At 45.1% G+C, this 23725-nt stretch overlaps 1 protein-coding gene across 1 annotated transcript in view; it reads right to left on the bottom strand.

Moving 5' to 3' along the window:
* SAE1 (SUMO1 activating enzyme subunit 1) overlaps positions 1–20356 on the bottom strand; it is a 74929-nt gene extending 54573 nt beyond the window's left edge. Inside the window, exons 1-3 of the mRNA XM_047835950.1 lie at positions 20135–20356; positions 7335–7446; positions 1213–1386 (exon numbers count right to left, since the gene is read on the bottom strand). Coding sequence (XP_047691906.1) covers positions 1213–1386; positions 7335–7446; positions 20135–20232 — 384 coding nt within the window. The 5' untranslated portion in view covers positions 20233–20356. The remainder of the gene's footprint in view (positions 1–1212; positions 1387–7334; positions 7447–20134) is intronic.
* Positions 20357–23725: the final 3369 nt, after the last annotated feature.

Here is a 23725-nt window from a genome sequence, read left to right as displayed (position 1 = left end):
CCTCTGGTGTCATTCAAAGGATGCAGCCACCTAAGGGAAAAAAAAATCATATCTAAAAGGCAAGATACCCACAGTTGAACATGCAATCAAGCGACCAAAGGGAACTCTGCAGAGTCAAAAGTGAATGTAAAATCTCCAAGGACCAGTCAAACGTGGCCCAATGAGGCAGTCACCTCACCCAGCACACAGGCTTTATACAAGCAACCGGCCCGGTGCTTCGGTTCTTAGAAACCCTCTCTCTAAGTGCTAGAAATTCAAGGGGCAGCTAGAATTAACTAAATGTGGTTACTATGGATAAAGAAATGAAGAGAAGATGGTCCAAACAGTCCAAACAGAAAATGTTCCAATACTTGGAAGATACAAGAGAGAATTGAAAAAAAAAAAACAAAAAAACAGACAAAACGCACAGATGATCCATCATTCCAAGCACATATTTGAACAGATGCACATATGAAATATAACAATGTGGAAAAACAAACTACCCAACCCAAATTCTAACCTCTCGTGTTATGGGCCTTTCATTTAAAAAACAAGTAGATCATCTGTGACTATTTCATGGTTATCCAACATTTGTTTAGCTTTTCCTGGGTCCAGGGAACCATGTCTGAAGGTCACAGACGCTGGAACCGAATTTAACTTATCCTTTCACCTCTCCACAGATCTGGCAGTGAAACCAAATGAGGTTGGATATGCCTCATTTGGCTTATGACTAGTGAATTTGTCTCATTATCCATGGCAACGTGGTCAAAGTGGCTGTGTGAAAGAGACAGACATGGACCAGGATCAGGTGTGCTCTTTTTTTAAGACAAAACACAAGCTGTAGTTTGATATTTCTAACCAAAAAAAAAAAAAAAAAAAAAAAAAAAAAAAAAAAAAAAAGCAAGCCTCTACTACAGAAATTAACTACCAACTTGTTTTTAGGAGAAAACATTTGCAATAAAATGTACCAAAGCTATGTGCAAAGATTCTGGAAGGAATACAAAACACCAATGATGAAACCTGGTCTAAAGGAACATATGCCCAAAGAAGAAACCAGCAGACAGCAAGTCACAAACAGCCACAGCAGAACCAACAGACTGGATCTACCTACCGACACATTCAACGTGGAAAAGCAATATGCTAATAAGGCACATACACTAAGACAATACAAGACTTGAGACTACAAAGGCAATGTACTGAGCCTAAAGATTTTACACTCTTTATGAAACTTACAGCATCGAACTGAGTGAAAAATGACTCAGGTTTCTTTTCTATATTCTCAGTGTCCACCTTCACATCCACCATGGGGTTGAGATTCTGGGCTCGCTCCAAAGAGGCTTCAGCCCTGTTTCGGCCAACAGATCCAGTACGGATTAGAAACTGAGCTCCGGGGTCTTCTGGAGATACCTAGGAATAATTTTTTTTTTTTTAATGCGTGAATTTTGGGGAAAAAAAATTTTTCAAAGACAACGAACCCTTCCATTTCAAAGCATAACTAAAATACCTACAATTTAATTGTATTACTGTTCCAGTGGGAATTTGCCTAATGTATCCTCCATACACTCAATCCTTCGAAGGCTTTCAAGTAGAGACATTTTAATTTTTTTTTCACTTCGCGTTGATAGTTAAAGAGCACCCCCTGGTGTTTGTAAAGAAAATTCACTCTAAACAGAAATGTCCACTCTTTCTTCTTCCACGATTAAATCTGTAACTGCTAATAAAGTGACACAACTATCAGTGCAAAGAATTTACCCCAAATATTTACTCTGTGCCAAACTTTAAGGATACTCCTAGACAAACAACAGTAGTTTAACGGATGTAGTCCCTGCCTACGATTGGTTTAAAATCGGACCAGTGAGGGGGACTTGGGTGGCTTAGTAAGTTAAACATCCCACTCTTGATTTCAGCTCAGGTTATCATCTCACAGTTGTGAGATGGAGCCCTGGGGCTCCACAATGACAGCACAGAGCCTGCTTGGGATTCTCTCTGTCTCTGTCTCTCCATCTCTCTCTGCCCCTCCCCTGCTCATTCTTGCTCTCTCTCAAAATAAACAAATAAACCTTTTTAAAAAATTAAAAAAAAAAAAAATCAGACCAGTGAGGGGCAGTACCTGGCTGGCCCAGTCTGAAGAGCACACAGCTCTTGATGTCAGGGTCCTGAGTTCAAGCCCCACGTTTGCGTGCAGAGTTACACACACACATACATACGTACGTACGTACATACATACATACATACATACGTACACAAATATGCTAAAGAAATAAAATCAAACCAGGGCAAAAATCAAACATAATTAAGAATGCTTGAGGGGCGCCTGGGTGGCGCAGTCGGTTAAGCGTCCGACTTCAGCCAGGTCACGATCTCGCGGTTCGTGAGTTCGAGCCCCGCGTCAGGCTCTGGGCTGATGGCTCAGAGCCTGGAGGCTGTTTCCGATTCTGTGTCTCCCTCTCTCTCTGCTCCTGCCCCGTTCATGCTCTGTCTCTCTCTGTCCCAAAAATAAATAAAAACGTTGAAAAAAAAATTTTTTTTAATAAAAAAAAAAAAAAAGAATGCTTGAAATGAACTCTTAAATTCAATTAAAATTCAGAAAAGAAAGAAGAGGGGGGCTGGAGCAAAGGGAGGATTTCACCCACGAGGCTGGATGTCAGCAGAGAAGAACCTTAAATCCAGATAATACAATCACCTGACAGCTGCCAGTAGGGTTACAGATTCCCACTGTTCACAGAGCCATTCTTTCCACATCAAACATCTAATTTAACCATTAATCTCCAGTATGACTTTGCTACCTTCACCAAGACTGGATTCAATACAAACAATCTCTCTCCTCTCCTCTGGCCAACTACCCAGAGCACATACTCGCACTTGCTAACTTTTCTCCAAGGAAATGAGCTGGTCCTCCTCCCTTTCAAGGCCAGCCCTTTAACAGTCTCCTTGACCTTTCCTGTCCTGCTTCTTCAGGGATCTCATTTCACACTGAGAAGCTGTACATCATAGAAGTTAAGAGCAAGGCTCTGAAACAATTCAAGTTGGATTCAAATCTTTGGCTCAATCACTTTAACTGTGTGCCCTTGAGCGAGCGAGTACATGGGAATCACGTGCAAAATGAGGAGGTTAAGAAAAACAGTACACTAACTAATCACTCTATCAGTGCCGCTCTGCTCCTGCCCCACCGGACACCCAGTCTCCACGTGGGCCCTCTTGGGTGTGGCGGCCCCAGGATTCCATCTCAGAGTCACTCATCTTTCCACTTGGCATAGCTCCATGCTCATTGCTTCTTTCGTTCTTACAGGTACAGATTGCTTCCTGATCCATCTGAGACCTTTATTAAACTGCCCACCAGATATTTCCTCCTGGGTAAGTCCGCAGGCCCTTCATATTTGACTATTTTTTTTTCTTTTGTCTGTTGATGAGCCTACCAACCACCCATCCAGTCACCTGAGTCAGGAACCCAGTCTTTACATCCCTGATATTTGCCTGAGAGCAGCCACCTGCTGAGATGGCTAAGAGCATGGGCTCTACAAAGAGTCAGACTGTCTGGGTCCTGGTCACAGCAACTACTGTGACCTTGGGTGGGCCCACAATTCATTTCCTTTTCTGTAAAATAGGGATGATAATCCCTGACTCTCAGAGTTGCTGTGAGGACTACATGAGATACTACAAGTGCTGCTTTTAGAACAGCGTCCAGCACCTTGAGGAAGCTTCACTGCTGCAGTCATTTCTTGCCTTCCCTACATTCCCATATACAATCCTACTGATTCTATCCTCTGGTATTTTCACCTCAAGTGCTTCTTGCCGTTTCTATCACAGTGCTGTTACTCAGACTCTTCTCATCTCTCACCTAAACTATGAATGCAAAATAATAGAAGAAAAAAATAAAACAACAAAAAAAATAAACTACTAATGCAGCCTTCTATCTAAGTGGTCTTCTGCCCCAGACCTTGTGCCAATCATACACAGTAGCTAGTGATCTACGAAGAGCCGGAAGTTGGCTAGGTCACCTGTCTCACATTTGAAACTCTTAAATGAAATCCTCACCACCTAGAGGATTGAGTATGAGCTTCCAGCAAGGCTTACTAACAGGCCCTTCGTGATCTGGCCCTTACCTACAGCCTGCATCCACCCCCACCACTTCGGGCCTCACACTCTAAAAACACCAAACAGCACTGCTTGCTATATTCTATTTCTACCATGCTGTTCTGTGCCACTGCTAATAATGTCTCCTGCCTAAAATACAGCCCCTCAACTTGAGAAACCTCCAGTTGTTCTTTAAGCCTCAACTAAGATCACAGCTCCAGGAAGCCGTTCGTGTCCCCCTACCAAAACCTGAGTCAGGTAGGCTGCTCCGGTTTATGGAATAAACCCTGAGAATGGGAACCAAATCTTGTGCATCTTTGTATCATAAGGATCTAGAATGCTTCAGGGCAGCCAACAGGTACCCTCGGATGTTTGCTGATGTAAACAAAATGAAAACCTCTGTAGGGCAGGAATTAACATCCTTGATGAGCACACTGAGGGGTGCCTGCCTGGCTGAGTTGGTAGAACATGTGACTCTTAATCCTGAGGTTGTGAATTCAAGCCCCACACTGGGTACAGAGATTACTACAATAAATACATAAATAAGAAAAAAAAATTTTTAATAGATGAGCAAACAGAGTCTCTGAGAGGTTAAGAGACTTAACCCAGCATGAAGAGGTAGGATTTGAGCCCAAATCTACATAATTCCAGAGCTTTTGCACTAGGTAGCACGGTCTCCCTGAGATGTTCCCAGTCACGGAAAAAAAGTACAAGCAAACTGCAAAAGGCAGAACAACCAAAGTGTGTCCATGAACCACTAAACATATGAGGTAGGAGTCAGGCTAAGTTGACTGGGCCCAGGTTATACAAAGCCAGTAGTTCTCAACTCTCCCTGACTTCTAGACTCACTTGGAGAACTTTCAAACCCCCCCCTAATACTCAAAGCACAGATGGGATTGAGAACCACTGTGTTGGGCCTTGAAAACCAGTCAGAAGAGTTAGGCTTTGCAGTGCCAGACAGGTGAAAAGTACTGTAAGTCCTCAAAGCAGAGAGGGAAGGGAGGAGAGTCGGCCTGGTCACTGTAACACTGGTGGCACCCATCACTGGACTGAGGCAGTGACAGAACTGCATCACACACCGCTCAGTATTAGATCATGGTTCCCCATTCTCCGGCGCTCCCAACCATATGAGGAAGTCACGATCCCCATCCGGTTTCATTTTCCCACACCAAGGGCCTGCCTCCATGTTTAGAAACCATCCTTCCCTGCAAACAAATTCTCCCTCCAGATGCCTCTAGGGGGCACTGTGGTTGGGGAAATGTCAAAAAGGCAAGAGCTCAGACTGTTAATAATCTGGCGGCTTGCCTGCAGGAATTTCTTTCCTTAGAAGGTTTTGAATTCAAGTCAAAAATCAATTTGTGACTGTGATATTAAGTGAGCCAACCCACGTGTCTTCACTGCAGAAGAATTAAAAAAAAAAAAAATCCAGGTATGATTTTTCTCCTAAAACCCAAACAAGATGAGCTTTAAAAAATTTCATTTGGGGGGCACCTGGGTTGCTCTGTAGGTTAAGCAGCCGAGTCTTGATTTCGGCTCAGGTCATGATCTCACGGATCATGAGATCAAGCACAGAGTGGCTTGGGATTCTCTCTCCCTCTCTCTCTGCCCCACCCCCATGCACATGCGCGCTCTCTCGCCGTCTCTCTCTCTCTCAAAATAAATGTTTTAAAATTTTCATTAACATTTACCTTCTTCCACAGAGCCTATACCACACTCTGTGTGTGGTAGTTACCATGTATGAAACAGGACCCTTATTCATTGCCTATAAGGAAAGACACTAATAGTATCATGTGATGACATAATCTTCAGAGGTTTTGGGGTTTGTTTTATTTTTATTTATTTTTTTTTTTTGAGACAGTGAAAGCGCAAGCAGGGGAAAGGCAGCAAGAGAGAGGAACAGAGGATGTGAAGCGGGCTCTGCCCTGACAGCAGAGAGGCCAACGTGGGCCAGGACTCACAAACTATGAGATCACGACCTGAGCTGAAGTCAGACGCTTATCCGACTGAGCCACCAAGGTGCGGCGCCCCTAAAGTTTTATTTTTTAAAAGGGGGTTGCACCTGGGTGGCTCAGTCGGTTAAGCACCCAACTTTGGCTCAGGTCATGATCTCGTGGTTGACAAGTTTGAGCCCCACATCAGGCTCTATGCTGGCAGCTCAGAACCTGGAGCCTGCTTTGGATTCTGTATCTCCCTCTCTCTCTGCCCCTCCCCTGCTCATTCTCTCTCTCTCAAAAATGAATAAACATTACAAAAAATTGGGGGGGCACCTGGGTGGCTCAGTTCATTGAGTGTCCGACTTTAGCTCAGGTCATAATCTCGTGGTTGACGAACTGGAGCCCTGCTTCAGGCTCTGTGCTGACAACTCAGAGCCTGGAGCCTGCTTCGGATTCTCTGTCTGTCTGTCTGTCTCTCTGTCCCTCCCCTGCTCATGCTCTGTCTTTCTCTGTCTCAAAGATAAAATAAACATTAAAAAACATTTTTTTAATAAAATAAAAATACTGTCCAAAAAATACAGGCGAGAAAATACCGATAAAAAAATATAAAAACTGATCTCTATAGAAGCCAGGTAGATGGGGTGTCAAATGCTATTCTACTTCTGTATATATTTAAGTTTTTGTATAAAAGAAAATTAAAATGTTTTTTTGAAAATTAAAATGTTATAGCATGAGAATGTAGAGAAAGAAGTTATTTTCACCTTGGAGAAACTGGTCAGAAAAAGCTACACAGGAGCTGGGAACGACTATTATAGCAACAATTAAATGGTCTATGATGTAATTAATTATCAGATGCTTACTACATGCAAGCACTATGCTAAGCAGTCTGCATAGATCCTCTCTGATCCAACATTTTTCAAAGAAGCTCTCCTGAGACAGCTTTCAAACGTACAGATTCCTCCTGAGCATCATCTCAAACCTTCTAAAGCCGAATCACTCAGGGTAAAGGCTAACCTGTGACAAAGCCCCAAGGCAATTCTGCACTTTTAATTAGTCATGCAGGTGGTGTACAGGTACAAGGAAGAAAACCACCCCCTCTCCTCCCCACAGTAACCCTCCAAGCGAGAGATTAACTACACTTTACAGACTGGCAAGCTCAAGGAGAGTGGTCGACCACCTAGGATGTGCCAGTGCCATTGGGCCAAAGGCCACAGCTCCACTAATGCCAGCCCTCCTTGCACAGCTTGGCGGGGGCATGTAGGAATTCAGAGTATCTCCAAGTGTTTATATTTATACTAAAGAGGGCAGACTGTGAAGAAAGAGTGTTGAGGTGGCCAAACATCTCACCTGTTCAGGATCCAACATGGTCAGTCCTTTCACTCCCGCCAGAATGAGATTCTTGGCAATTTCAGCCCCGAGTCCTTTCATGCCGACAAGAAGCACCCGCGAGGCCCGCAGCCTATAAGGCAGACAACTGTTAACCGGATGCCACAGAACAGTGGAAGCTTCACCGAGTCGTTAAGAACAAGCCAAAGCAACAGCGAAGTAACTTTGGTTTTCATTAAATGCACGGAAGCACCAAGGCCTCAAATCTAGGAAAGAGGCTCTAATCCATCCTACAAAGAATTCATTTAATAAACATTTACTGGGGCACCTGGGTGGCTCTGTCGGTTAAGTGTCCGACTTCGGCTCAGGTCATGATCTCACAGTCTGTGAGTTCGAGCCCCGCGTCAGGCTCTGTGCTGACGGCTTGGAGCCTGCTTCAGATTCTGTGTCTCCCTCTCTCTCTGCCCCTCCCCCGTTCATGCTCTGTCTCGCTCTGTCTCAAAAATAAATAAACATTTAAAAAAATAAAATTAGGGGTGCCTGGGTGGCGTAGTCGGTTAAGCGTCCGACTTCAGCCAGGTCACGATCTCGCGGTCCGTGAGTTCGAGCCCCGCGTCGGGCTCGGAGCCTGGAGCCTATTTCCGATTCTGTGTCTCCCTCTCTTTCTGCCCCTCCCCCGTTCATGCTCTGTCTCTCTCTGTCCCAAAAATAAATAAACGTTGAGGGGCGCCTGGGTGGCGCAGTCGGTTGAGCGTCGGACTTCAGCCAGGTCACGATCTCGCGGTCCGTGAGTTCGAGCCCCGCGTCGGGCTCTGGGCTGATGGCTCGGAGCCTGGAGCCTATTTCCGATTCTGTGTCTCCCTCTCTTTCTGCCCCTCCCCCGTTCATGCTCTGTCTCTCTCTGTCCCAAAAATAAATAAACGTTGAAAAAAAAAAAATTTTTTTTTAAATAAAATTAAAAAAAAATAAAAATAAAAATAAACATTTACTAAGCACCTACTGTGCCAGGCACTCTTCTCAGGTATAGAAATATATCAGTAAACAAAATAGACATAATCCCTGTCCTCCTTGAGCTTACATTTTATGATAGAGGTAGACAAATATATGATATACCAAAAAGTGATGAAAATCAGGGGCGCCTGGCTGGCTCAGTCGGTAGAGCATGTGGCTCCATCTCAGGGTCGTGAATTCAAGCCCCACGTTGGGCGTAAAAAAGTGATGAAAATCAAGCAGGATATGGATCGAGAATGATGGAGGATGCTATTGCATGCAGACTGAAGGCCTTTCTGAAAAGGTGCTGAGCAAAAATCAAAATGAAATGGACAAATATACAGATATTTGGGAGAAGAGCATTCCAGGAAAGAAAACAACAAGTGCAAAAGCCCTGAAAGCAGACGGGTGCACAGCATGTTTCAGGGACAGGAAGGACAGAGCGGCTAAATAACAGCGAGGAAAGGGAAGAACAGTAGGAGACGGGTCACAGACGGAACCGGGGCCACGTCATGAAGGCTCTTACAGGTATTGTAAGGGCTGGATCTTACTCTGAGCACCATAGAAAGCCATGGGATGGGGGACCCTTGGGGGAAGGGTGTCCCAGTTGAGAGAGGGGACGATGGCCCAGACTGGTATGATAGCAGGAAGAGGAGGTGAGAAAAGTTACTATCTAGGCTGTCACACACAAGCAAAACCGTAGCAGCATGAAAGAGGGTGTATTTGGAAAGTGTTCGGATCATCCTAGTCTGTAAAGTGACAAAAGATGAGACTAAATGAAGGTAGTCAGAGGTTGGGCTGTCTCAAGAAGTCCAGAGTTAGGGGCGCCTGGGTGGCTCAGTTGGTAGAGCGTCCAACTTCGAGTCAGGTCACGAGCTCACGGTTCCTGAGTTCAAGTCCCATGTCGGACTCGCTGCTGTCAGCCTGTCAGCGCAGAGCCAGAGCCCACTTCAGATCCTCTGTCCCCTTCTTTCTGCCCCTCCCCCACCTGCGCTCTCCCAAAACTAAATAAATATTTAAAAAAAAAGAAAAAGTCTGGACTTAAATCTGAGGTCAGTGGAAAGCAGTATAGCTCCACGAAATCTTAGCTGAAAGAAACCCCTTGACCCAGAAGTGTTTCACAATCAGAATTTTTCAGAATTGGTTTACATCACGTACTATGAAACAACCCCATCAGGGTCTTGGGCCGCACTCTGTAATCAAACCCATTAATATTTTTGCAGCAAATGTATGACTATTCACACTGAAAAGGGATAGTTAGAACTAAGAACGATCTCCCATAAATTCAAGTTTGGCTGGCTGAAGAGTTTGCTCTTAATTTATGAAATGAGCCCATTTTCAACTTGTACTAGTATTAGGGAGAACATGCAGAAAAGAAACTCTTTCAAAAGTAGTCCTAAAAATTAGGAGCACTTGCATGTAATTAGAGGCCTTTAATGAGGATGGTGGCTGATAAGAGGGTCCTGCACTGATTCTTGATACTAGAGATACTGAATTTCCTTCACTAATACAATCAAAGGGTAAAATGTGGGGAGGGAGAGAATAGGGACAGAATTTCCTTCAAAGGCCTATGTCTGGGTCTCAGCTTCTCTGTTATCGCTTTTATTCTATGGGGACCTTCCACCATCAACCACAGGCTAGCGGACACGAGCCTTTCAAGTGACAATGTCACTTCGTTAGAATAGGAGGGAATTGGAAAGAGGGCCTACAAGATACAAGCAAGGTAAATAACATGCTAGCAAAGCGTACATTGCTTACCAAAGATTTATACCAGTGGGTGGAGGAAGAAAGGCCATGTGGCTTTCCAGAGGAGCTCCAATCCCTCCAGAATCAGCATATACTGACAGGCAATGTTTCCAAAAAGAACCTTTGATATCAGAAAGGCTGAACACTCTTGCATTTGGCTGTACCTTCCAGGGCTCTGGAGTCACTGTCGGTCTACAAGTCTTCCCTGACACTGCCCCTCCCGCACCCACCCTGGAATTCCAGAATGCCAAGTTCCCTTTCAGTCCAAGAATGGCCCAGATTGGTCCAGCTCTCTTCTGGGAAGCCGTATCTTCAAACAATACCAACAGCCTCCTCATCCCTAGACCCCCCCTGAATTCTTCTCAGGCTCTGTTCTCTCTGGCGTTCCTTCCTCAAAGGGCACTGCTAATCACTAAATGCCCTCTAGGTCTGGAGACAGGTTTGAATTCTGGTTCTGCCACTTCCCAGCTGGGTGACATGGACAAGCTGCACAAGCTGTCTGAACTTCAGGTTTTTCATCTGTAAAATGGGGATACCAGATCTGACATCTTGTCAATGAATCCCCTTGACAACCTGGTAAAATTGTGTGCAAAAGCATCTAGCATAATACCAGGCACGTAACAGATGCTCGATATGTTACTTCAACTTACTGAACTCCTCTATCCCACTCCTAATTACCAAAAGGGCTTAGTGGTAGGTGTGACTCTGATTTTCAAAAAAAAAACAAAAAAATCTCACAAAAAAATTCTAAAGCTGCATTTAAATTCCTTCAGTACTGGCTCCCTTCCACCTGCCCAGCCTTCTCCCCTACCACCACCAGATTACCGCCACCCAGACCTGCCTTCCATTTATTACCCCCCCACACCTGTCAACTTTACATCCCAGCATTCCACACACCTGAAATGCTCTCTCTTCCTCTCTAGGCCAAGTCAAGCTTGTCCCCAGACTTCAAACCCCAATTCAAATGCCATTTCCTCAAAAAGTCCCCCTCTCTATGGCTGACTGAAGTACGCGCTCCCTCCTCTGAGCTCTTAGAGCACTGCAACATATAAATGTCTCTGACATAAATCACATTTAGCCACGTGGCCTCTCCAAGATCCCTACATCCTACAGAGCTCTAGACTCTGACTGCTTGGGAGGTTTTTTTTTTTTTTTTTCAACTGCCATCAACACTGAAGATCACATTTGTATTTTTAATCCTTAACCATGCTAAAGACCCTGAGCCGACAGCTTACTTATGGCTCAATTACACGAAAAATACTTAAAATAGTACCTGGTACATAGTCAACACTTAATGAATGGCAGCTATTAGTATTCATATCTGATGTATGAATACTTCTAGGAATTAATCCTACAGAAATACTCTGGTGTGCACAAAGATCACATCCGTCCACTTCCTTTCACCTCCACAGACACCATCGCTTCTCACCTTCGAAACTACAACAGCTTTACACCTGGTTTCCCTGCTTCCATTCTTGTCCCCTACAATCTGCTGTCCCTGCTCAGGAAGAGAGATCTTTTAAACCAGTTTATGCTGCTCTCCTGCTCAAATCTTTCAGTGGTTCCCTATGCAAGTTCCTTAACCCAAAGCCCTGCATACCGCTCCCATCTTGGATCGTCCTATTCTCCCCACTGCTAATTTGCCCACAGCCAGGCTCCAGCCTTTGGACTTCAGCATTAGCTGTTCTCTGCTTCTTCCCCCATTTTTTGCACGAGCAATTCTTTAGGTCAACTCAACTGTCACCACCTTAGAAGCCCACACTGGCCACTTAATCCGAAATTATGTCCACACCCTCTTCTATCTGGAATTTGTTCATATGTTCACTGTCCACTTCTCCATTTGAATGTAAGGTCCAGAAACCACCGTATTCCTAACACCTATGACTATGCTTGGCACTTAGTTTACTGTTACTCAAACAGCTGCTGAATTAATAGAATACATTAAAAGAAACCCAGCTGTCCATCCGCAGAATTACATAAATCTACTACATAATAAAATAGTAACAGTTAACATTTACTGAAACCTCACTATGTGCTGGGGCCCTTGTCTGACTCAATCAGTAGAGCATACGACACTTGATCTTGGGGTTAAGTTGGAGCCCCGTGTTGGGTGTAGAGATTACTTAAAAATAAAGTCTTAGGGGAGTCTGGGTGGTTCAGCTGGTTAAGCATCTGACACTTTGATTTCAGCTCAGATCAAGACCTCACCGTTCTTGGAATTGAGCCCTGCATCGGGCTCTGTGCTGACAGCGAGGAGCCTGTTTGGGATTCTTTCTCTTTCTCTCTCAAATTAAATAAATAAATAAATAAATAAATAAATAAATAAATAAATAAATAAATATAAATGAATAAATAAATAAATAAATAAATAAAATATTTTTTAAAAACCTCACTACGTGCTAAGCACTCTTCACACGTATTATGTTATTTAATCCTCAGGGCAATCTTATGAGCTGGTAACTTCTTATCTCTATTTTGCAGCTGAGAAAACAGGCACAAAGAGGTCAACTAGCTTACCCCAGATTACATAGCTGGGAATTGGCTGATAATCAGCTACTTGGTAAGGGCAACAGTAAGAGAGAGCAATTAAGATCCGGGGCTCTGAGGCCACACTGCCCTGATATGTATATACCATGGAAAACTAGGTAGCCATCAAAAAAAAAAAAAAAATAGGTAACACTTAGTAAATACTTACTGTATGCCCAGCACCATTCTAAGCAATTTATGTATTCAACTCTGCAAGAAAAGGCACTATTACTCTCATTTTGCAGAGAAGAAAACTGTAGTTTGTAATAGGCAAAATAATGCACCCCCACGAGCCAAATGCAGGTAACTTCTAGATGCTAGAAAAGTCAGACAGATTCTCTAGAGCCTCCACATGGAACATGGCCCTGTCAACACCTTGATTTTAGCCCAGTGGAACTGATTTCAGACTTCTGACCTCTAGAATTGTAAGAGAATAAATTTGTGTTGTTTTAAGCCACTAAATGTGTGGTAATTGTTATAGCAGCAACAGGAAACTAATACACTGAAAAGAGAGTTATAGAACTTACCAAATATTGGGGTGCCTCGGTGCTGGGTGGCCCAGTCAGCAAAATGTCTGACTCTTGATTTTGGCTCAGGTCATGATCTCACGGTTTGTGGGTTCAAGCCCCACATCCGGGCTCTGTGCTGACAGCACAAAGCCTGCTTGGGATTCTCTCTCTCTGCCGTTCCCCCACTCACTCTATCTCTCTCTCTCAAAATAAATAAGAACTTAATAAATAAAATGCATCAAAACAACAAACAAACAAACTTGCCGAAAATCACACAACTGCCAAATGGCAAAGCAGGTATCAACTTAAGCAACATTGCTCCAAAGTCTGTGGTCTTCAAGTTATATTGCCTCTCGGGGCACCTGGGTGGTTCAGTCAGTTAAGTGTCTGACTTCAGCTCAGGTCATGATCTCACAGTCCATGAGTTCAAGCCCTGTGTCAGGCTCTATGCTGACAGCTCAGAGCCTGGAACCTGCTTCAGATTGTGTGTGTGTGTGTGTGTGTGTGTGTGTGTGTGTGTGTGTGTCTCTCTCTCTCTCTCTCTCTCTCTCTCTCTCTCTCTCTCTGTCCCCCCCCACTCATGCTGTCTCTCTCTCAGCAATAAACATTAAAAAAATATTTTTAAGTCATATTGCCTCTCAATACCACAAATAATGTAAAATTACATTGATATATTCTGTATATAGTCCACTGATAACAACAATGGTAGTAGTTACCCTCTACAGAGGGCTCACTAGGTTCGAGGCATAAAATTATACATAGCACCTCACTGAAACCTTAATTGTGGTTCTTTGCCATTTTTCTTTTGGAAAAAAAGCATACACATCCTAAGTATTGCATAAGATGTCTCTCTAGAAGTCCAAGGGGCTCCACAGACCCCAGAGTACACTATCACGCTTCCACAGGAAAGGATTCATGTCTGCCTAGAGTATAAAGAAAACAGAGGCTCAGAAAAGGTGCCCAAGCTCTCCCAGGTAGTTAAGTGGCCAGAACTGGGATGAGAATACAGTTCTGACCACAATCTATGAGTTTTCCTCTTTCAATGTCTCTTCCACGTTGCCTTGCACACAAGTAGGTTCTAAATAAATATTTGCCAACTTTGCTCTCTCCTCTTTGACCTCTGCCACAGGAATACCTCTTAAATTTCTGGGAAGGAATGAACAGAGCCTTTATATCACAATCTCTGAATTCACAATACACACTACAAGTTAAGTCAAGCCAAGTGAATTCCACTCATGGTTAAAAATTCCTAAGACTACCAAATTCACATTCATTTTATTGAGTCTAATTGTGTGACGACAGTGAGTCATAAAAAAATCTGGTATAAGACTATTTTAAGTAGGGTAAGCACAAAGACCTCAGGCCAGAGAGAGGTTTAGCATATTTGAGGAACAGAAAGATTCAAGAGCTCAAATGAAGTGAGCCAGAGAGATATAGGCAAGATCAGACAGGGCACGGCATGGAAGGTAATGAATTTTAAAAGCTTTGGATTTTATTCTGAATATAAGAAGAAATCACTGGAAGGCTTTATGCAGAGAACTGTGTGATCTGATTTTTTTTGTTTTTTGTTTTTTTGTTTTTTTGTTTAATCAATCTGGCTGCTGTGGGGAGACTGGATTATAAAGAATCACAAGTGAAACACAGGAGAGCAGTTGAGAAGACTACTGAGGTGACCAATCAGAGATAATGAGGGTAGCTTGGAATAAGAAATAAAGAAAGGTGGCTGAGATCCTTTGAGGCAGAGTACACAGGACTTGACAAGGGACTGGACATGGGCCCAAGGGACAGAGATGAATAAAGAACTCTTAAGTTTCTGGTCTGTGCAACCAGATAAATGGTAAAGCCAACAGCATTTGGCAGATTGGACCACTTTCTCCTTCAGAGATAATCTCACCTTCACTTAACAGCAAAGTACTTTTCATTCAAATCTACCATCTTGTTCCATCCAACTGCCCATTCATTAAATTTACTTCAATGTCTTGTCAAAATCCAAAACAGAACTTAAGGCTGCTCCCCACCACAATCTGCTCAGGCAAATCTACTCCCCTTACAATCTTCCTCACCCTTCTGGAGTCTCCACTCACCCCACTGACTTTTACTTTACATTGGCCTTATTTATCTCAACCTCTTTCCTATGTAGCTTCCCTTCTCCTGTTGCTAGTGACTTATACTTGTCAAATAACTGTAACTATAATTTACTCAATGCTTTCTGTGCATAAGCACTATTTATGCATTATCTATTATTTTTATTTTTTAAGTTTTTATTTATCCATCTAAGTAATCTCTACACCTAACGTGAGGCTCAAACCCACAACCCTGAGATCAAGAGTCACACACTCTTCTGACTGAGCCAGCCAGCCAGGCATCCCTTGCATTATCTCCTTTAATTCTCAACTATCTTATAATGTAAATTCTATTATCTCCACTTGACAAATGAGCAAACTGAAGCAGAGACGTTAAGAAATGTATCCAAGGTTAAATAACTAAGAATTTTTGCCGCTGAGATTCAAACTGAACTATTAATCACTATCGACACTACAATAAATTGGTCCTTAAGTGAAACAATCAGGATTGGCCCCTAAGACACAGTACGTACTCAGTCACTATTATGGCAAATGTGTGCCTACGGAATCAACTGAAGTTCTTTTGAAGAGTGGCAGTGTTGGATAACGAGGCTTTGAAATCAGGAAAGTTTTTGTAGTACCTTTTTTGTAAAGTCAAAATTTCAGAGTTGAAAGAGTCCTTAAAAATTTAGTCACACTCACTCCTCCTTTTTGCAGATGTGGAACTTAAGGCCAACAAACTTTGTGACTGACCCAAGGTCAAGAGAGCTGGTTAGCAGAACTGGATTGAACCCAGGTTTCTTGAATTCCTAGATCTTTGCAACGTACAATCATTTCATCATTCGACAAATACATGTGAATGTCTACAAATTTGCAAGCACTACAAATTGAATAAGACCAGTCAAACCCCTATTTTAATTGTCAAACATTTATAAAATGCTTGCCCTCATAGAGCTTATCATCTACTTTGCTCTTTTGGGTCACCCTCCGTCCTTCCTCACTCTTAGATACGGGATCAACTGCTACTGAGTGCAAGAAACATCAGACATGCCTTGGTTGTGAAAGGCAGTGCAAAAACTGCTGAAGCATGCATTCTGAAAACACACACAGCTGCCAGCCTCAACATCTTCCTTTATGATTATTTGACTGAAAGAATGAGCCCCGATTGTGGAAAATGAGCTGAGGGAGGGGAAAGGGAGTCACTTAGATTCAACTCCTGTTTACTTGGTGCATAACCTTGGGAGCCAGCTCTCATTCCTTGAGCCCCACCCATAAAGTGGGCTACGTCCTACAGCAAAAAATGGAAAGTCGCACCTGTAGGGCCAGGCAAATCAGATCAATGAGGGAAGTTGAACTGATGGAGACAAGGCTAGAGAACCACGTGCCATGTCAGAGGTGGCCTCTGCTTGGCTCCAACCAATGTGGAATATCTGATCTTTCCATTCTTCAGGAGATGACAGAATTCAGAAATTACCAGATTGCAGAAGAGGGGTGCTTGGGTGGCTCAATCAGTTAAGCATCCGACTCTTCATTTCGGCTCAGGTCAAGATCTCATGGTTCGTGGGTTTGAGCCCCACGTTGGGTTCTGCACTGACAGTGCAGAATCTGCTTGGGATTCTCTCTCTCTACCCCTCTCCCACTTGTGCACTCTCTCAAAATAAATAAGCTTTAAAAAATTATAGAAATTTCCAGATTGGGGAATGGGGCAGGGGGAGGGACAGAGAGAAACACATTTCTTTTCCACCTTTTCATTATAAAAATTTGAAACACAGAAAAGTAAAAAGAATAGTTAGCATTTTGCCTTTTACCCATACACTTTCACCACAGCATGTCACAACTTTAACATGCACCTCCAAAAATGGGACACTCTCCTTCATAACCATGTTATTATTACCACATCTAGAAAATAATTCTCAAATATCTAATGGGGGGGGGGGCACCTAGGTGGCTCAGTCTGTTAAGCGTCTGACTCTTCATGTGGGCTCAGGTCATGATCTCATGGTTTGTGAGTTCGAGCCTGACTTTGGGCTCTGCGCTGACACTGTGGCGGAGCCTGCTTGGGATTCCGTCTTTCCCTCTCTCTGCCCCTCCTCCATGAGTTCTCTGTCTCTCTCTCTGTCTCTCAAGATAAATAAACCTTAAAAACATAGAGGAGCATCTGGGTGGCTCAGTCAGTTAAGTGTCCAACTCTTTATTTCAGCTCAGGTCATGAGCTCAAGGTTTGTGAGATCGAGCCCTGTGTGGGGCCTGCTTGGGATTACCTCTCACTCTGTTCTTCCCCTGTGTACGCACGTGCTCTCTCTCTCTCTCCCAAAATAAGTAAACTTTAAAAAAAATTTAAAAATATATATATATATCACCTAATAGGACTGAATATTCAAATCTCCACTACTATCCAAAAGACGTTTTTATAGGAGTTTTCTTTTTGAACCAAGATCCAGTGAAGGTTCACATTTTGCATCTGTCTTCACCTCTTTATGGTTTTTAAGCCTAGAACACTCCCTTCCTTTGTTGTTTCCATGACATTGACTTCTGGACCAGAACCAGTACAGTTGTCTTATAAAATGCCCCACATCCTGGACATCTTATCATTACCTCAATGTTCTTTAATCTGTTCCTCTGTTCTCTGAAAGCATGATTAGGCTAAAAGATATTCAGCAGGAAAACTTCACAGATGACACACTGAAGTTCTTATTTCACCACATTAGAGGGTGCACTGTTAATAATCACTTCCAAAGGCAATAAATTTGTTTTTAATTTTTTTGTTTGAATATTTCCTTGGCCTTAGGGATTCTAAGTCATTAAGTATTTTTAAATGAAGTCAATTTCTTGCTTTTTTAAAGGTTTTATTTTTAAGTAATCTCTACCCCAACTGTGGGGCTTGAACTCACAATCCCAACATCAAGAACCATATGCTCCACTGACTGAGCCAGCCAAGCACCCCAATTTTTGTCTCAAATTCAGCCAATTCTCTGGATTTTCAAATGTTGGCAACTCATTTCAAAAAATTTTAAACACTGTGTGAAAGATACAGCCCAATTTTTAACTGCTAGACCCTATCAATTCCCTGGAGGGCCCTTTTGGTTATTACTCTCCTTTTCAGTTTTCTGATAAACTTGGTCCAAACATCACGCAGCATCAGCAACAAAACGGTTGCCAGAATGTAGTCGGCCATTTCCTGGGCCACCTTCCATTTCACATTTCCAGGTCTTCAGAATTCTATTCCACCTGGAATTTCCTTAGAGGCAAGTCAATTTGCTTTGTGCAGCCTCTTTCTTGTCTGTACAGGGGGAAATCACTGCTCTTCCTACTGCAGACAGCTGCTATGAGACTCAGTTGAAAAATGTACATGGGGGGGGCACTTGGGGGGCTCAATCAGTTAAGCATCCGACTTCTGCTCAGGTCATGATCTCGAAGCTTGTGAGTTGAAGCCCCGCGTTAGGCTCTGTGCTGACAAGCTCAGGGCCTGGAGCCTGCTTCGGATTCTGTGTCTTCCTCTCTCTGCCCCTCCCCCCACTTCAAAAATAAATAAACGTTAAAAAAATTTTTTAATCAAAAACTAAAATAAGTAAAATAAAATGCACATCTGCTCCAGTGACTCCTATGCTCAAAACTTTCCCATGGGTTTCTCGGAATAAAAAAGCTACACACCTCGGGGCACCTGGGTGGGTCAGTCGGTTGAGCCACCAACTTCGGCTCAGGTCATGACCTCACAGTTTGTGAGTTCGAGCCCCGCGGCGGGCTCTGTGCTGACAGCTCAGAGCCTGGAGCCTGCTTCGGATTCTGTGTCTTCCTCTCTCTCTGCCTCTCCCCCACTCATGCTCGCTCGCGCGCTCTCTGTGTCTCAGAAATAAACATTTAAAAAAAAAAATTTTTTTTCTTTTAAAGCTACACCTTATTTGCTTCCAACCACCTTGCTTCTTTGCTTCTCTCTCTCATTTGCCAAGCATGCTCTGGCCTCCAGAATTTTACACTGTTTTCTCTCTCCTAGCGAGCTTCTTCCATATGGTTCTTTTCCTTCATACAGGTCTGTGGCTCAATGAAGGCCTCTCCAGAGGCCTTCCCTGGCCTCCCTATCAAAATAGCTCTCCCACCTCAGCATCCTTTAAAGATCCTCTTACCCTGCTTTATTTCTCTCTCAGCACTTGCACTGCCTAATATGTTATTTATGTTAATTGCTTCCCCCACCAGAAATGCACGCTCCATGTGGGCAAAGGACGCAGCTCGCTAACATTCGCTAAGCGCCAAGAAAAAGCGATCGTGGCAGGTACTTAATATTTGATAAAACCAATCAACCCTTTCGAAGACCTCATCCCCCCCCCCCCATAACTACCCCATACCCAAGGTATGCCCAACCTTAGCGCCCAGTCCTCTCGAGACACACCCTCATACCTAGGCATAAGCAACCTCTTCGTGCACCTCCAACCCCTGGCCTCCCCGAGCTCCTTAAGATTCCCACTTGAAATATGTTGCTGCAAAACTCCTCAAAAACCCTCCTCCTTTCATAGCGGCCCACCCTTTCGAAGCCACAAGAACGTAAATTCGCGCGCGTTCGGTTCGCCAGTTCCCCCCAGCGTCCAAGAGATTCCCACAATCCACGAATGAATGAACGACGCCCCCCTTCATCCTCCCCCTGCACGGCCGGCCCCTCCTCCTCCCTAAGCAAACCCCCCCCCCCCCGCATCATTCCCTTTGGGCGCCTGAGTCCCTGAGTTTGAATCGTCAAGCAGGACTCCCCCGCCGCCCCTTCCAGAGGCCCTCCCTCGGAGCGACCCTCCCACCACCCTGGGAGGTCCCCGCTTCCCTCAGCTTCCAGAAACACCGCTAACCGACCCCTCCAGTCCTCTCAGGAAGGCTACCAACCCCGGGCACGTAATTCCCGCCTCCGCGCTTCAAATCCGACCCTCCGGCTCCGCGAGGGCGGCGAACGCCTCAGGCCAGACGCCCCCAACAGCCCCTCAGCCCCGCGAGCCGCGCCGGCCCTGACCGTTTCTGGGCCTCCAATCCCCACAGACGGATCTGCCGGTCATACTGCGCCGCCTCCTCCTCGCTGATGCCGCCGCCGGCCTCTTCCTTCTCCACCATGGCGCCGGCTCCAGCTGCCTGCACTCGGGTCCTGCCCACGGCAACCGCCCGCCGGCCCCACGCGCCGCCAACCGCCGCCGGCCGCGCGCCCGGGCCGCGTCTGCGCCTGCGCCAGGGAACGCGCCTGCGCAGGACCTCCTCCACGGCCCGGCCCGCCCCTAGAGCCTGGGACCACGCGAAGCTCGCCCGCCTGAAAGGCGGGCCGGCAGGACTGTCGGCCACGTGACCGGGGCTCCAGCCAATCCTGGCCCAAGAATGGCGCGATTCCCCGCCCCCCTTTCTCCCCCCCCCCCCCACCCCGACGGTAAATATCCAAGTGCTCACCTAATGGGGCTTTTTAGTTTTTATTTATTTATTTTTTTACTTATGGGGCTTTTTAAATCAGCAGATATTTATCTAGCACCTGCTGAAATCCCGGTAGTGGAGGCGTTGGGCAATAGAGCAGCGAATAAAATAGAGCCCTGCCCTCAGGCGGCTAACGTTCTTTCGAGGAGAGCCCAAAGACAAATAGAAATCAGACCGTGAGAAATGCTGTGGAGAAAAGTAAGCCCGGATGGGACCACAGGGTTCCAGGAGTGGCCAGAAAGAAGCTTCTCGCAGAAAGGGGATATTGAACCGAGATCTGGAGGGACTGAAGAAAACAAACGGCAATGGAGCATTTCTGGTCAGGGCAGACAGCAGGTGCAAAGGCCCTGAACCTGGAATGTGCTAGCATAGCTGAGGAACTTTGGAGAGGGCAAGGGAGCTGGAGCAGAGTGAGAGGATGGGCAGTGGTAAGAGGTGAAATCATAGATGAAGCAAGTGGGGCATCCTGAGGGACCTTGTAGGCCTGGTGCTAACTAAAGTGTATTTTAAGCAAGGTGCCTTTTTATTATTCATTCAACAAATACTTATTGAGCATCTGTTATGTGTTAGCCATTGATCTCAGTGCTGGGATAGAGCACTGACAAAAAAATAGCTGTCTTTTCATGGAGTTTAAATGGGTTTTCAGTGAATTCTTTCTCTTCTTTTTCGGGTTTGTTTGTTTGAAAGAGAGAGAGAGAAAGACGGTGGGGGGGGGGCGCTTGGGTGGCTCAGTCAGTTAAGCATCTGACTTCGGCTCAGGTCGTGATTCTCACTGTTTGTGAGTTCAAGCCCCGAGTTGGGCTCCACGCTAACTGTGCAGAGCTTGCTTGGGATTCTCTCTCTCTCTCTCTCTCTCTCTCCCCGTCTCTCTCTCTCTGTCCCTCCCCCACTTGCACACACACACTCTCTCTCTCTCTCTCTCTCTCAAAATAATAAACTTTAAATTTTTTTTTAATTTTTGGGACAGAGAGAGACAGAGCATGAACGGGGGAGGGGCAGAGAGAGAGGGAGACACAGAATCGGAAAGAGGCCCCAGGCTCTGAGCCATCAGCCCAGAGCCCGACGCGGGGCTCGAACTCACGGACCGCGAGATCGTGACCTGGCTGAAGTCGGACGCTTAACCGACTGCGCCACCCAGGCGCCCTTAAAAATTTTTTTTTAAAAAGAGAGTGCACAAACTGGCAAGTGGGGGAGGGACAGAGAGAGGAGAGAGAGAGAGAATCCCAAGCAGACTGTGTGCTACCAGCGGGGAGCCCAGTGCAGGGCTCGGTCTCAAGAACCATGAGATTCATGACCTGAGCCGAAATCGAGAGCTGGACGTTGAACCCACTGAGTCATCTGGGCTCGCCTATGGGAATTATCTTTCTAATTTTTTTTTAATTTTTTTTAACATTTATTTATTTTTGAGACAGGGAGAGACAGAGCATGAACGGGGGAGGGTCAGAGAGAGGGAGACACAGAATATGAAACAGGCTCCAGGCTCTGAGCAGTCAGCACAGAGCCCGATGCGGGGCTCGAACTCCCGGACCGCGAGATCGTGACCTGAGCCGAAGTCGGACGTTCAACCGACTGAGCCACCCAGGCGCCCCTATCTTTCTAATTTTTATGAGATTAGTTAAGTTCTTTAATAGAACTATTTCATACGTAATGAGTCTGAGGGCCAGCAAAGTTATCAGTAGCCCGAACGAAGTCTTGTATCTTAGAAGGAGTGAAGAATAGGATTCAAACCCGGGCTATGTGGCCCACATGCTTCATCAGGAGATGATACTGTTGATGGCATATTCAGCTTCTACTCTGTGCTCTGATCTTGCCCCTGAGGCACGTACATACTCTGCGAACCTCAAAGGTCGATATTTCATCCCTTTTACAGATTGCAACTCTGGGACTCGGGGAGGGGTAGGAATTCATCCAAGATCACAACATCACTCCAGAAAAGTTTGGCCGATGCTTACCCTCGGTTATTGATGTGAAACGAATCACGGAAAAGATGAGGGACTTAACGATGCATATTTATTATCTCTTGTAGTTTTGTGAAGCTGGACTTCAGGAGCAGCTGGGCCGGGCTGTTCTGGCACAAGGTCTATTGTGAGAACGCAGTCAGAGGTCAGCTGACGCTACAGTCATCTGACGGCTTTTGATGGGAGTTCCTCTTCCGTCGATGAGGGGAGGAGGAGATGACCCACTCCCATGGCCGGAAGTCCTGGGGATACAATAATGATAAAAATAAACATACGCCAGGGGCGCCTGGGGGGCTCAGTTGGTTGGGCGGCCAACTCATGATTTCAGCTCGGGTCATGATCTCACAGTTTGTGAGTTTGAGCCCCGCCTTGGGCTTTGCACTGACAGTGCGGAACCTGCTTGGGGTTCCGTCTCTCCCTCTCTCTCAAAATAAGTAAATGAGCTTTTTTTAAAAATGGACATACCCCTGCTTTATGTAGGAACAGTCACAAGACAGTGGGAGAGAGAGAAAACAGTCCCATAAATATAAATAGAAACTTCATGAAGTGCTGTGAAGGAAAAGAAGAGAGAGCTATAAAAGTGTTTTTGACTCAGTGTTGGAGTCAGAAAAGTATGCTCTGAGGGGCGCTTGGGTCACTCAGTCGGTTGAGCTTCCAACTTTGGCTCTGGTCATGATTTCACAGGTCATGAGTTCGAGCCCGTGTCAGGCTGTGTGCTGACAGCTCAAGCCCGCTTTGGATGCTGTGTCTCCCTTTCTCTGCCCCTCTCCACTCACACTTTGTGTGTGTGTCTCTCTCTCTCTTAAAAATAAATAAACGTTGGGGCGCCTGGGTGGCTCAGTTGGTTGGGCGTCCGACTTCAGCTCAGGTCATGATCTCGAGGTCTGTGAGTTCGAGCCCCGCATCAGGCTCTGTGCTGACAGCTCAGAGCCTGGAGCCTGTTTCAGATTCTGTGTCTCCCTCTCTCTCTCTGACCCTCCCCTGTTCATGCTCTGTCTCTCTGTCTCAAAAATAAATAAACGTTAAAAAAAATTTAAATAAATAAATAAATAAATAAATAAATAAATAAATAAACGTTTTGAGAGACAGAATGAGTGGGGGAGGAGCAGAGAGACAGAGGGAGACACAGAATCCTAAGCAGGCTCCAGGCTCCGTGCCATTAGCATAGAGCCACGTGTGGGGCTTGAACC

Source organism: Prionailurus viverrinus, chromosome E2 (genome assembly GCF_022837055.1).
Source record: "Prionailurus viverrinus isolate Anna chromosome E2, UM_Priviv_1.0, whole genome shotgun sequence".
Lineage (NCBI taxonomy): Eukaryota > Metazoa > Chordata > Mammalia > Carnivora > Felidae > Prionailurus > Prionailurus viverrinus.
Note: the sequence above shows the minus strand (reverse complement) of the source record. Positions and strands in the feature narration are given on the sequence as shown.